At 39.7% G+C, this 13,364-nt stretch overlaps 2 protein-coding genes across 2 annotated transcripts in view; one reads left to right on the top strand and one right to left on the bottom strand.

The window, feature by feature from the left end:
- LOC132990052 (uncharacterized) overlaps window positions 1–13,364 on the bottom strand; it is a 377,347-nt gene that overhangs the window by 247,116 nt on the left and 116,867 nt on the right. The gene's annotated exons all lie outside the window — the stretch shown is intronic.
- On the top strand, window positions 176–6,200 carry pfdn4 (prefoldin subunit 4). The gene is made up of 4 exons (XM_061058105.1): window positions 176–309; window positions 628–735; window positions 3,905–4,045; window positions 5,812–6,200. Exons 1-4 carry the CDS (start codon window positions 283–285, stop codon window positions 5,941–5,943), a joined length of 408 nt encoding a protein of 135 aa, XP_060914088.1. The 5' UTR covers window positions 176–282; the 3' UTR covers window positions 5,944–6,200.

Here is a 13,364-nt window from a genome sequence, read left to right as displayed (position 1 = left end):
GAAAGATTAAATGTAAATGTGCAAAAACAGAGTTGTAAATTAGTGTTCAGCTTTAAGTTAAAACCTCGTTTGATGCCACATTGGGTGACTTGTTTATTTCGACAGACGACATTTGCAAAAAGAATATGTTATTAAAAAGTGGAAAAGTCACAAAAAATGATTAAACGTTTGCATTTATCACTATCGTTCTGCCTCACCCCGCCCCTGTCCTACCCGCTAGGTGGCGGTGTAGCTACATTGTCGTGTTTCGCCCGCTGTCTTTGTGCAGTCGAAGAAGCCAAGATGGCAGCCACCATGAAGGGACCCGTAGTGAGTTACAAAATTAATCAACTTCTGTTCTGTTTTCGATGCATCCTGTCGTTGTTTTGATTTGAGCATTCATTAAATGATATTATATGTTATTATTGGGGAGAAAACCAGCCGGATAACTGCTTCCCGGGGTGTTGAAAACGTCTTGGACACACCCTCGTGTGGCTCAGTGACAGAAGCTAACATTAGCCGTCGACAACGCGATAAAGACCTCACTCGTGTTGTCGTCTGTAGCTTCTCAGCTAACATCAGCTGTGTTCACTGTTCTTATTGTGTTTGCTGTGTGTTGAGTTCACGTCTTGTCCTCTTTGTCTGCAGGCGGTTGAAGACGTGAACGTGACGTTTGAAGACCAACAGAAGATCAATAAGTTCGCCAGAAACACGAACCGGATGACAGAACTGAAGAATGAAATAGAGGCAAAGAAAGTAAGACACACACACACACACACACACACACACACACACACACACACACACACACACACACACACACACACACACACACACACACACACACACACACACACACACACCAGACATATCAAATAAAGTCAAATATATCAAAAAACAAAATGAAAAGCACGAAAATACAATAAACAAAAAACAATGTTCAAATTCTTCCACAAAAAAAGAAAAAGCAAATTAAATATATTCAATTGATATGCCTGAAAAGGAACTGATTTAATCCTACCCCTTTTCCACAGCTCAATAATTAATATTTATTAAATTAAATTAACTTCCTGTGTTCCTTATAATCTCTCTCTATATACAATCTATCTATATTATTATATTTATGATACTATATTTGATATTTACAATCCAATGATTTTCCATACATATATACAACTTGATAAACTATGATTTTATTTTATAATTTATATATTTATACAATCCATATATCTATATATACATATCTATTCGTACAATTTGATGTACTATATTTACATTTTATATATTTATACAATCCTTATATCTATACAGTTTGGTACAGTATGTTTACAATTTTACATTTGATACAATCTATATCAGGGGTGGGCAACTGGCGGCCCGGGGGCCACGTGCGGCCCCCATCAACCCTCAACGTGGCCCTCAGGCCAATTTTTACACATCAATTAATTGGGAACATGAAGAAAACATGACAAAATCTGCCATGAAATCATGAAAACCAGAAATATGTCCATAATAATATTTGATCACTGGTATATGTTGAGTTAAATTGGAGAACAAATTGACTGTAATCGTTTTTTGTATTCTACAATTTGGCCCCCTGGCAGTGAGAATTAAATGAATGTGGCCCTTGCTGTGACCAAAGTTGCCCATCCCTGATCTATATATATATACAATTTGATATAGGCTACTATATGTACAATTTACATATATATATATATAATACACATTACCATACACCTGTGTATACAAATTATTATTATTATTATTATTATTATATTTATTTTATTATCTTTTTCCTTCTTAAAGCTCTCCCTCATCCCTGTACCTTTTGAAAATCATTGCTTTGTAAATTTTTTAAAACTGGATCATGTTTGGACAATGCTTTAGCTCCGTGTCGGTAAACGTGAAACAAACATGATGGTGAAGTTAATGGTTCTACAATAACCACTGTAACTACTACTGCTGTTAGGTAACACTTGACCTAAAACAAACAGACATGTTAATAATAAACTTTATTTATATAGCATAACAGGTTTACGAAGTGCTTTACACAATGTAAATAAAAGAGAAATGACACACTTTATTATTTCCTTTTTTGTTTTCAATGTAAAAACCGCTAAGGCAATCAAAGACGAAAGGGTATGTATACAACGTAAAATAATAATATCACCAAAGATAAGAGATTAAAATGATCACTATGATAAGACTCAAACAGTCATAGGAAACAGATTAAAACCCTTAAAAAGATTAAAGGATAAAGGAGAGAAGAGATTAGACATACTTCCTTAAAGAGCCCATATTCTGCCCTTTTTGGGGTTCGTATATTTAATCTATGTTCCTACTTTTGTACGTTCACAATAGATAAAGTCTGAAAAAAGTGTCTGTTTTCATGTACTGCTCCTCCTTGCTCCCTCTACGCTCTGAGTCCGTCAGCTACACTCTGTTGAGCCCACACTGTTAGACCCCACGTGGGCCAAGTCTGCTCTGATTGGTCTGCCGATCCGCTCTGTCGTTATTGGTCAGTTGCTCAGCACGCTTCTCGGAAATTTCAACATGAGCTGCAGGGCTTACCACAACGAGCCAATGGGCTTAGATCAGTGATCTCACACTGACAATGACGCCGCACTGACACATTTTTATCGAGGGGGGCTAGAACCGAGCGTTACATGCAGCTAATGCTACAGCTAACAGGAGGACGTAGGAGAAGCTGCGTTTTCCGCGGACTTTGAATTTTTGCACATAGATGTGCCTAAACATGCACAGGACACTTGGAAAACACACTAAAGAGCATATAAAACCAGAAAAAGTATAATATGGGACCTTTAAAGATGTTTTTTCAATGAAGTCATAGCTAATAATGTCATTTTTGTTGTTGTTAGTATCATGTGTAAGGCTACACGGAGCTTTAGTAAACCCGGCATTGCAAATCTTAATACAAGAGTAAAAATAAATCAATAAAAATTAATTTATTGCAAAGAAATGTGTTTGAACATTGTGCCAGCTTAACATACAACCATGAAGCATCATCAACTGTCAGGTTTTCAAAAATACATCTTTCAAACTGAAGTGTAAGAGTTGTACTTTTGATCATATAGAAGGAGCTGTTTTATCTTGTCTGAACGTCGTCATGGAGACGATTTGTGGACACTGTCTGAACGTCTTCAAAGGGAGACTGTGTGATACCGATATGAGAGCAGATCTGTTTCATCCCTAATGATAATAATTACCTTTTTATGACAGATATTTATATGAACATGGTAAACATTATTACCTTTACATGTTGAGTGCTGAACAAAGAGATTTAAATACACATTAAAGAGTCTTAACAAACAGTACCATAATGTTAGATTTAAATGGTATAAAATGAATTGACAATCAGTAAATGTTCATGTTAAGTGCTTTACTCATTGGAGATTTATGTTGTGTCTCTGTAAATATTATAACAAAGAATAGAGTCTGGACCTGCTCTTTTTGTAACGTGTCTTCAGATGACATTTGTTATGAACAGGCCATATTAAAATACAATTATTGATTTGAGAGTTATTTAGTTGTTTTGCCTGTCTGGAGATTAGGGAGTTTAACTGTGTTCAAACTCCTGAAACTTAGAGCCAGGTTATGAGTCACAGAGTGGACGCAGTGTAAACAAACACGTCCACTTTCATGTTTGTTGAACTGTTGTAAGGAGGTGTTGCGTAAACTCAACGGTCACTCTCTCATATTGACTCTGCCCTTACACCTGCCTGGTCCACACCTCTGGGCTAACACGGCACAATTCACCGCCGGCCTACAGGAACGACTTTAATGTCATATCAACGCTGTTTGTTCAGATGAGTCACACTGAAGGGGAGCGCTGCTTCTCAATGACTCAGCTGTTAACATCCTTCATTAATTAACCTCTCAATATTCTGCTGATGTCTTTATGCAGAAATCGCTGCAGAACCTTCAGGACGCGAGCGACGACCTGATGATGTTTGACGACGACACTCTATTGATCCCTTATCAAATTGGGGATGTCTTTATCAATCACACCCAGGAGGAAACACAGGAGATGCTGGAGGCCGCAAAGGTTAGTTTCTTAACACCTACACACGCTCTTTGAGCCTTTAATCATCCATTAAAGACTCTCGTTAAACCAAAGTCATCAAAAGAGACAATGAAGGAGAATTTACATTCAGTGATAGACAAAGAGATGAATTTGATCAGTAGTTGTCCTCCTGATTAAAGGCCTGTGAAGTGAACATATTAAAAGGGGGAGAAACAAATGTTATTTAATAAAAAATATTTGTGGCAAATATTTAGGAATTGAAATGATCTGATCACGTTCTTCTAATTAAATTGTACTGAGTTTATTTTAAACTCCTGCCGCTGGTATCCAGATCATGTCTGATATTATATCATCTGATGAGATTCCCGTGTTTAAGCGAGTGACACATTAGGTGTTGTTTTAAACTGGTGAGTTTCTTCTAATTATGCACTTCATCACAAAGTCTGTTTTGTTAAGCGACCTGCAAAATCTTGACGTCTTTCAATGTCGTTAAAGCCATTATAATCTTTCATTCAATCTGGTCAAACACAAGCTGTTTCGATTTGTTAAAAATAAGTTTGTTTTCCTTCAAGCGCCATGAAGGAAACATATAAACATTCAGGTTCTAACATGCTCTCCCCTTTGATACCGAAGTCCAAAGACTGTTTTTCTTCTACTTAGTGGTCAATAAATATTAAAATTGCACAAATCTGAAAAGCCGATCCAAACATCTTTACTGAGCTCGTGCTTCTTGTTGTGCAGATAAGCGCTCAGTGTGCATTAATTTACTGATCACAAATACGCAGAGAATACACGTTACATTAGACTCTGTGTTTAGTTGCAAACCAAAACAGAAAGGTGGCATCGACCCCCAAAGTGAATCATCATGCCACCCACCGCCTGATGAATAAAAAATGGGTGGCACAAGCTCTAACCTTCAACTAGACTTTAGATGTGTTAACATTTAGCAACATGTTGCTGAAGAGAAAACAGTATTGATTGTTTGTGCTGGAGTATTTCTCGACCAGACGCACTGACCTCTGGACTCTAAACTGATTTTCTTTTGCAACTTCACGGTGACTTGAACAAAATGAAAGACATGACGGTGGTATGAATATTCTCATCTACCTCTTTAAAGAAATGATTCACATATTTAACAAGATGTGGAACAACTTCTTCAGGTTTATGTGCAGTGATAGTCGGATAACAAGTTAGCATTACATCAAAGTTAAGGAAGGAGGCATCAACACCACTCCCCGAAGCTGCCTCTGGACTTTGTGTTATGCGGCTTTGTGCAGCCAGATGGCAGTTGCCACACAGGGGCGTGTAAGAACCCTCCTTGTGGGCCTTGGGGAGACGAGCCGCTCAGTGTCATTGCCACAAAGCGGATAAACTACAGAGAGAGGGCAGACAGTGACCGGGAGACGGTTCAGATCAGTGCTCGTCCTCTCCTCTGTAACTTTCTGTTTGTCCTTGGTTTTGCTGCTGCTGCTGCTGCTTCATCACACAACAAAGCAGCCTGGACATGCCTTTACTGATTGATGTGCAGCAGTCTGCCACACACACACTGAATGACAAACCTGTCAGGAACGGCTCCCTTTTCATCTTTTAATCTCCGCTGATTATAACTTAGTACATCGTTTTTCTCCCTCAACCTTCAGCCGCTCTCTCAAAGAGTTATCCAACAGGATTATTTTAGTAGAACTGGCTTGTGGAAGTGTCCTTAACCCCCCCGATGTTGCATGCCTCATGTTGTTGGGGGACTTCAGGTGGTAATCATATAACACGTTTTCATGTTCTGTAATCAGGAAGCACTCGAGCTGGAGGTCAAGGGTCACGAGGAGCGGGTGTCGGCGATACAGGATGTGTTGGGGGATCTGAAGATCCAGCTCTATGCCAAGTTTGGTAACAACATTAACCTGGAGGCCGATGAAAGCTGAGCTCTCTAATGGACATTGATAGCTGCCCCACTGTGGACTTTTTTTTTTTTTTTTTTTGTGTGTGTGTGCAGCTCTTGTATCACTTCCACTGATTGTTTGCAGAACAAAAAGGACTCGGCATGAACCGCTTAGATCTGTAGCTCCTGCCTTTTGTTTGCACAGCTGATCAGTCTCCAGTTTGAGTGTTGGTAAACGTATTCACACGGACAACAAAGGTAAATATTTGCCGTCTAAATAAATGCAAATCATTTCAAACAAATGAATCGGTTTGTTTAATGCTTTCTGTTGGTCAATGATGGGAAAAAAAGGTGTTATATTTTATGAATGGTTTCATTCATGATCTCACTTTGTGTTCGACTACCCCTAACAATAAGACATTTGTCAGTGCGCCATGCTGCCCCCACATTGATGACTGGAAGTGCTGAAGATTGTCCTTTGAAACTGTTCAGATTGGTCGATCTTTATGGAGAACATTTCTTTGTTTTGTTCTGTTCAAGCGGTACAATGTCGAGACTTCCCTCCTTTTCGTTTTGGCCTGTACAAGGAACGAAAGAAGAAAATGGTACAAACCTGACCTTTTGTACAAGAAGAAAAGTAAACGGGACAGTAATGTACTGTACTTAAACACGTGTTTGTAGAATCCATCACACTTAACAGAGAAGACATAATATGCTTTATATTCAATCAATCTTTATTTGTAAAGCGTCAATTCATACTAAATCTTATCTCAAGAAACTTTACAAAAGAGCAGGTAAAAAACTTGTGTATCTATGTTACAAAGACCCAACGTTAATCCATCATGATCACTAAGCATCATTTAGTAAAGTTACATTGGCAAGAAAAAACTTCCTTTAAAGAGACAAAACCAGACTCACGATGAACAGCCATCTGCTGAAACTGAGCCCGATATTAAAGTTGACCAATTAAATCCAATCAACTAAGTAGGTCGAGTATATTGATGTTACACTTTACACAGGAAAAAGGTCACAAAGTGCTTTAAATCTACAAAATACAGATAATACAAACAGGATCAAACGAGTAGTTCACAAAATATATACATCCCTGCTATGACCAGGAACAATAATTGAGACAGTACAGTGGGTGAACATGATTAATAATAAACCTGTCTAAACCAAGCGGCAACATCCAGTCTTGAAAAATGAAGCCAATGTGGAAGTTCAGAGCTCAAAGGAATAAAAAAAAACAGCATTCTGTGCACACACTACATCTACAAATCATTACATACTAATAAATAAAACAAGGAAGAAAAGCTGTATGTGGGTTTACTTCCAAGATAAAGTTAAAAAACTGAAAATCATTTTTATAAAGCTTTATAATTTGAGCACCTTTCACACAAGAAAAGCAGCTCGGACTGCTTTACATAAAGAACATTTCATGCTCCAAATCCTTCACATGAAAAGTTTAAGTTGGAACATAAAAATCGGGCGATGGGGCCATTATATAAAAAGAAAAAGATTTGGAATAAAGTACAACCCCTCCAAGAGGAAAATAAAGATGAAATAAAGTACACTGAATGCTGAAGAGGGAGAAATAAAATCCTCTAAAGAAGAAGAATAAATACTAAAATTAGAAATCATAGCATGCTATCAGGTAAAAAGAACAATGGAAAACATAATTCACACAAATGCAGCGGTGTATAAGCAGACTTCAAACAGCATGATGTCAGGAAAGTCATTTGTTTGAGGTTGACGTAGTTAGCGTAGTTGGCGATTATGATTCCCTGATATCTGCATAATTGCAAAAAAAGGCTGAATCCCCAATTCTCTCCCTCCAGGAAACCAGTGGATGATAACATCGTATTCAAGGAACAAGCAAAAAAGCAAACTATTATTAAAAAGTTAAGCCTTAGCATAGGGGTAAAAGTAGGAGACAATATATAATGATTGCATGTATCAAAGTTTTATTACATATGCATACATAAGATATGTAATTCTATTAGGAGAGAGACATTAAAGCCGTTTTCACATGTGCACTCCTGAAAAAAATCTAGATCATTTCAGGAGGACTGCTCAGGATGTTCTCCATACAGTATGCTCCTCTCAGCTGGAGACTATACCTATCTGAAAAGAGGGGGGGACGAGGGGTCTACTGAGGTAAGACGTGTCCTAAATAAAGACACCGAATTAGTGTACGGAGCAACAGAGACGTATTGCAGCTGTAGTTAAGTGCACAGAGATCGTAGTGGTCGCATGCAGATATTCTATGCACCGTGCAGCAGTCACAGGATATAAACGTCACTCCCCCCCCTCCTATTGGCTTGAGGGGAATTCTCCGGAGAATATCCTGCTGCGTTCTCACATCAGCTCACTCAGACTTAAAAAAAAAAATACTAGGGGTCTGTGGGTGCCCCCGCGTTGATGTAGCTTGTCCCACAGAGAATATGATACTCCATCATCAGCAGATAACTGAGCCATCGCTGTGACTCATTCTTCATAAGGGGGTTCGTGTTTCCTCCTCCAGTGTCTCAGGAGAATCCGTTTAGCCAAATTAACACCGATTTCCAAAAGAGGACAAGTCACTGTCTTTGAGATCCAGAATGGTGGAGTTTAAACTTTGAAGATGCCAATGAAGATGGGCGGCTGTGGCTCAGTTGGTAGAGTCGTCGTCGTCGTCGTCGTCGTCTCTGAAACGAGAAGGTTGGGGGGTTTGATCCCCAGCTCCTGCAGCAACATGTCCAATCTGTCCTCAACCAAGTCTCGCTACATAGCACTACACTACCATCAGTGTGTGAATGTGTAGGTGTGACCTGCGGTGTAAAAAGCTCTTTGAGTAGTCAGAAGACTAGAAAAGTGCTCTACAAGCTCAAGTCCATTTACCAATGAATTCCCTGTCTATAAGTATGAAAAAGTTCCAGATGGATACAAATGTTCTTATTTCTATTTACATGAATGTAATTGCATCTGTTCACCAACTCAATCTATAAATCAAAGTAGGCGCGCTGTAAGATCTAAAAGAATGAACTCGGGTGACATCTTTTGCTGATTTTGTGTTTTTTTTTTCCTCCCCCGAGTAAACCTCTGTAGAAGCCTGGTGGTATATAAGGGGCTCCCACGAACATCAACGATGCACAGACCTCATTAAACCATGCCCTCCAGTGTGGCCCTGCACCAGCTAATAAAATATCCGCGAAAAAGAAAACGAAACGGTGCGCTTGACGTTATAGCAGACACCTCTGGAGGATCAAGATCTCAATTAACAAGTTTCTCCTCCCGGTAGGTTTACCTCCTGCTGAACATTCAGAGCTATGATTAAGAGGAACTCCACCCACACACACTTGTCTTTATGCACAGCTTGTTAAACCCCCGGCTCAGAGCAACACATGGAAATGACTGGACTTATTTCCCAGATGGCCTTGTTTACTCTCTGCCCTCCCTCCCTCTATCTCACTCTCTTCTCTTTTCATCTGTTCCTTTCTATCCGTCCTCTCACTCTGCTGCTTCCTCCCTAATGACACAGATGTTGATATTTATCAACTGTGCCTCTGTAGTGAACACTTTCACAGCTTTTTAAATTTGATTTCCTATTTGTACTAAACTGTCAAATAAGGTGTGACGCTGCTGTCTGCCAGGATCTGAGGACTCAGGAAATTAAAGTTTTACTTCAATTACAGCTGTATAAATTCTGCTAATTAGGCCCAAATATACCAAACACAATCTGAGTTTGTGTCCAGATAAAATATTTGATATTTAAGCTCGGGCTTAGTGCAGCAACAGAAACCGACCAGAAGGTGTCTCTGTCTCCCCAGTAATGTCACAAGTGAAATCACAGATTTAACTAGTACCAAGAAGATTCCTTAAAACGTGCAAAAAAACAAACAAAACAAGATTAAAGAAGGACAGAAATATCCATTTGTATTCTCAATGAACAGATGGGACAGAAGAAAACTCAGAGGGCTTTAAAGGAACCCATCATACTTTTTTTTTTTAGAACTTTATTCCCCTCTCCTTTATCAATGGAGGCTGTGGCTCAGTCGGTACAGTCATCGTCTCCCAACTGGAAGGTATGAATGGGATTAGTGGTTTCAGCCTCTTCCATCAGTGTGTGAATGTGTAGGTGTGACCTGCGGTGTAAAAAGCGCTATATACAAGCTCAAGTCCGTTTACCATTTACAGTCATAAGCCGCCGCCGACGAAGCAGAGGGAGAAACTTGGAGTTCATGCTGCATTCATGTGCTCCTCGGATGGTCCCAGTTTCCGAGTTGGGAAGTCGTTCTTTCGACTTCAGTGTGTTCACGAGATTGATGTAACAACTACAAAAAAAGTGTTGATGCTACAAAGACTGTATGTGCCCCCCATGTGATGACGAAGATGACACAAGACGGCAAGTCGGACATCAATTTTTTCCCAGTGATTCCGACTTCTTGTTTCAGAATTGAGCGGGCGATCATGTGCGTTTTACAACTCGGAATCTCGTTTTCCTGATGTGTCCGATACCACATGAACGCACCGTAAGCGTCTTGCCCAAGGACACATCGGACATGTGGCTGCAGGAGCTGGGGATCGAACCCTCGACCTTCCAGTTGAGAGACAGCCGACTCTACTTACTGAGCCATTAGCTGCACATTGTCAATATTAAAGAAATTCATTAAACATGTTACGTCATGGAGCCACTGAACGAAATACAAAAGAGATTTAAAGGAAATAACAGAAATAATTGAAACGCATTAAGCCTCTGGTTACAGTGCATTCATAATATGGATTCAAGTCGTACATGTTCAGAGTCAGACCGCCTTTTTGGTCAAATCCCCCCTTTTCTACTTTCTCAATAAAATAAAATAGTACAGGTTTAGAGACTTTGTGCACACTTCATCATTCTCTGCTGGTGCTACAGTGAAGAATAGTGTTCGCTCACTGTCTCTATGTTGGCTTAAATGTCAGGAGAGTCAACCCAGACACTTTGAGTAATCCACAGCAGCTTCAGCCATTCTCCATCACTGTCCAGCGTTTCTGTCTCACACGGCTTCATCCGTGAGAAGTGAGACGGGATCTTAAGCGCCGCTCAGAAGCACAACGTTTTCCAGTGAAAGACCAAGAAATTCATACTGAAGATATTTAAACTTGTACAACAAAGATACCTTGTAGGCAGGTATTGTTGTTGGCTCAGCATGCATGTGTTCATCCACACTTTGAAGCTTTAATTATCATCTTATTGTCATTCTACAGTACACATTAAAGATTCTACAATTCACTTAGCAAACTCTTTTATCCAAAGCGACGTACATCAGAGAGTAAGTACAACACAAGCAAGGATCTAGTTAACAATGTCAGTAAGAGCAAACGATCAGCTTTGAGTCTGATTGGACACACAGGTGCTGACAGGAAGTGACCAGAGGCAAAGCACAACATTGAGGGCAGTTCTTGAGAGCTCTAATCAGTATAGAAACCATCTTATAAGTCGTCGTTATCAAGCAAAAACCATCGTCATTACCATCATCATCATCATCATCATCAATAATATGGAGACCATCATCATTAAGTTAGTAGTTATTCATGAAAGAGCTGGGTCTTTAGCTCAGAGGGACTCTGCAGATCCAATGGAGTTTGGAAGTTCATTAAAGACGTGGCAATACAGATAGATGACATGCAATAACAGCTACTGTGTCAGATTTGAATCATGAATTATGAGGTATTTGTTCAGGAACATCTCATGATCAAGATTAGAAAAGAAATTCAACTTTTCTCTTTTTCCTAACGAGGCTTTAAAAGTGTATGCTTTATTTATTATGTGGTGATACTTTTGTTAAAGGAAGAACGTGCAACATTTTAAACATAAATACAGCTGAAATCAGGTATATCCTCTGTGAATGTCTCTGAGTCATGGCTGTCTACAATGAATAGAGGGTTCAGGATGGCGGAGGTGTCGACCAAACTGCGGTTTGTTTTGGTGTAACGCTGGTGCTCAAGGGCGACGTCTACTGGATCAAAAAGTCACACATGCTTCCTTTAAACATGTCTGGTAAAAAATAGAAGTACTGACTCGACTTGTTTACTAAAGGGAAAGTGAAAAAGTACAGGCTATGGAAAGTACTCGTTTAGTCATAGCAGACCTGATTAGCCATTGAATCCTTTTTCTATGCCTACTGTACCATTTATCAACAAGGGTAGAAATAGTGAGCTGAAAAGACAGAACGACCTCTTTTTGTAAATACCTTTGGTTTTTGGACTGTTGGGTTGAAATCCTTTGTATTGAGGACATTCTCAATATGTAGTAATTGTACCAACAGATTTGCCAATTGAAATATTATTCATATTCGCCGCATTCGTTTTCAATGGCTGCGGCACAAGGACGACCCCGTCTAGCAGCTACAAAACCCACCTGAGTCTCTGAGTGATGGGACGGGATACGAGGGTCCTTAGCCTCGACAGCTGTGCCGCTGCATATTCCGAGTGAATGTCAAGTAAGCTGCATCAGGGGGGTTAAGCAGAGAAGTCTAAAAAAAAACCACAAAGAATATGGAGTGCAGTGAAGAGACCATGTGTCAGGGGCCTGAGAGAGGCACAACGCAGCGACACACCTGTGTGAACAAATGTCTCGGATCATTTAGGAAAGGGCACCGAGCTCAAGCTGCAGATGCACCGAAGGCCCGAGGAAGTTTATTGTGAGTGAGACTTTCTAGACTAATTAATTTGCTGATAATGAGTTCCAGTCCTCCGCTTCCTCCTGGACGGGGACTCTGGATTTATGTGTGGAGGCTGGGATATCTTCTGTCATTCATTTCATTACTGTCCGTCAAGTTGATCATCCGAGACAATAAAGGCGCAATTCCACAGTGGCAGCGTATGAATCATCTGAATGATGAAGACAAGTCTGTGTGGACTGATCCCTCTGTCAGTGTGTGTGTGAGTGTGTGTGGCATCAGTGTAGCAATCAGGACTTATAAGTGCTTTGAAAACAAATTGGTGTCCCAGAGCCAACACGCAGTGGTTTATTTAAAGATTTGTTTATCTTTCATTTATGAATCCCTGAATTGGAAATTAAAAATGTTCGCTCGTGTATCATCACGTCTCTTCGTCTAGAATCCCTTAAAATGTGTGGGTGGGAGTGTGAGCTTGTAAGTCTCCATCACTTATCTATTTTAATCAGTGCCCCCCCCCCCCCTCATATGCTGAGAATATTACTCGAGAAAAATGCATTTCCATATCCATCATGGAACAATAGACCAAATAACTCACCATATGAAAGACAGTAGAATGCCTCCAAACATTTCAATGAATATCATTACCAAAGGCTGAATTTACGACGCTTTTGCATTGCAGGGACCTTGAGGAATCATCCGAACTGTCAGGAGACGCTTTGAATTGCTCTCAGGAAATGATGGACAAACTTAAATCTTACCAAATATTCACATCATACATGGATCTTATGTAACCATTACGTTTAAAATGGATCAGTTTGATAGT

This window comes from Labrus mixtus, chromosome 15, assembly GCF_963584025.1.
Source record: "Labrus mixtus chromosome 15, fLabMix1.1, whole genome shotgun sequence".
NCBI lineage: Eukaryota > Metazoa > Chordata > Actinopteri > Labriformes > Labridae > Labrus > Labrus mixtus.
Note: the sequence above shows the minus strand (reverse complement) of the source record. Positions and strands in the feature narration are given on the sequence as shown.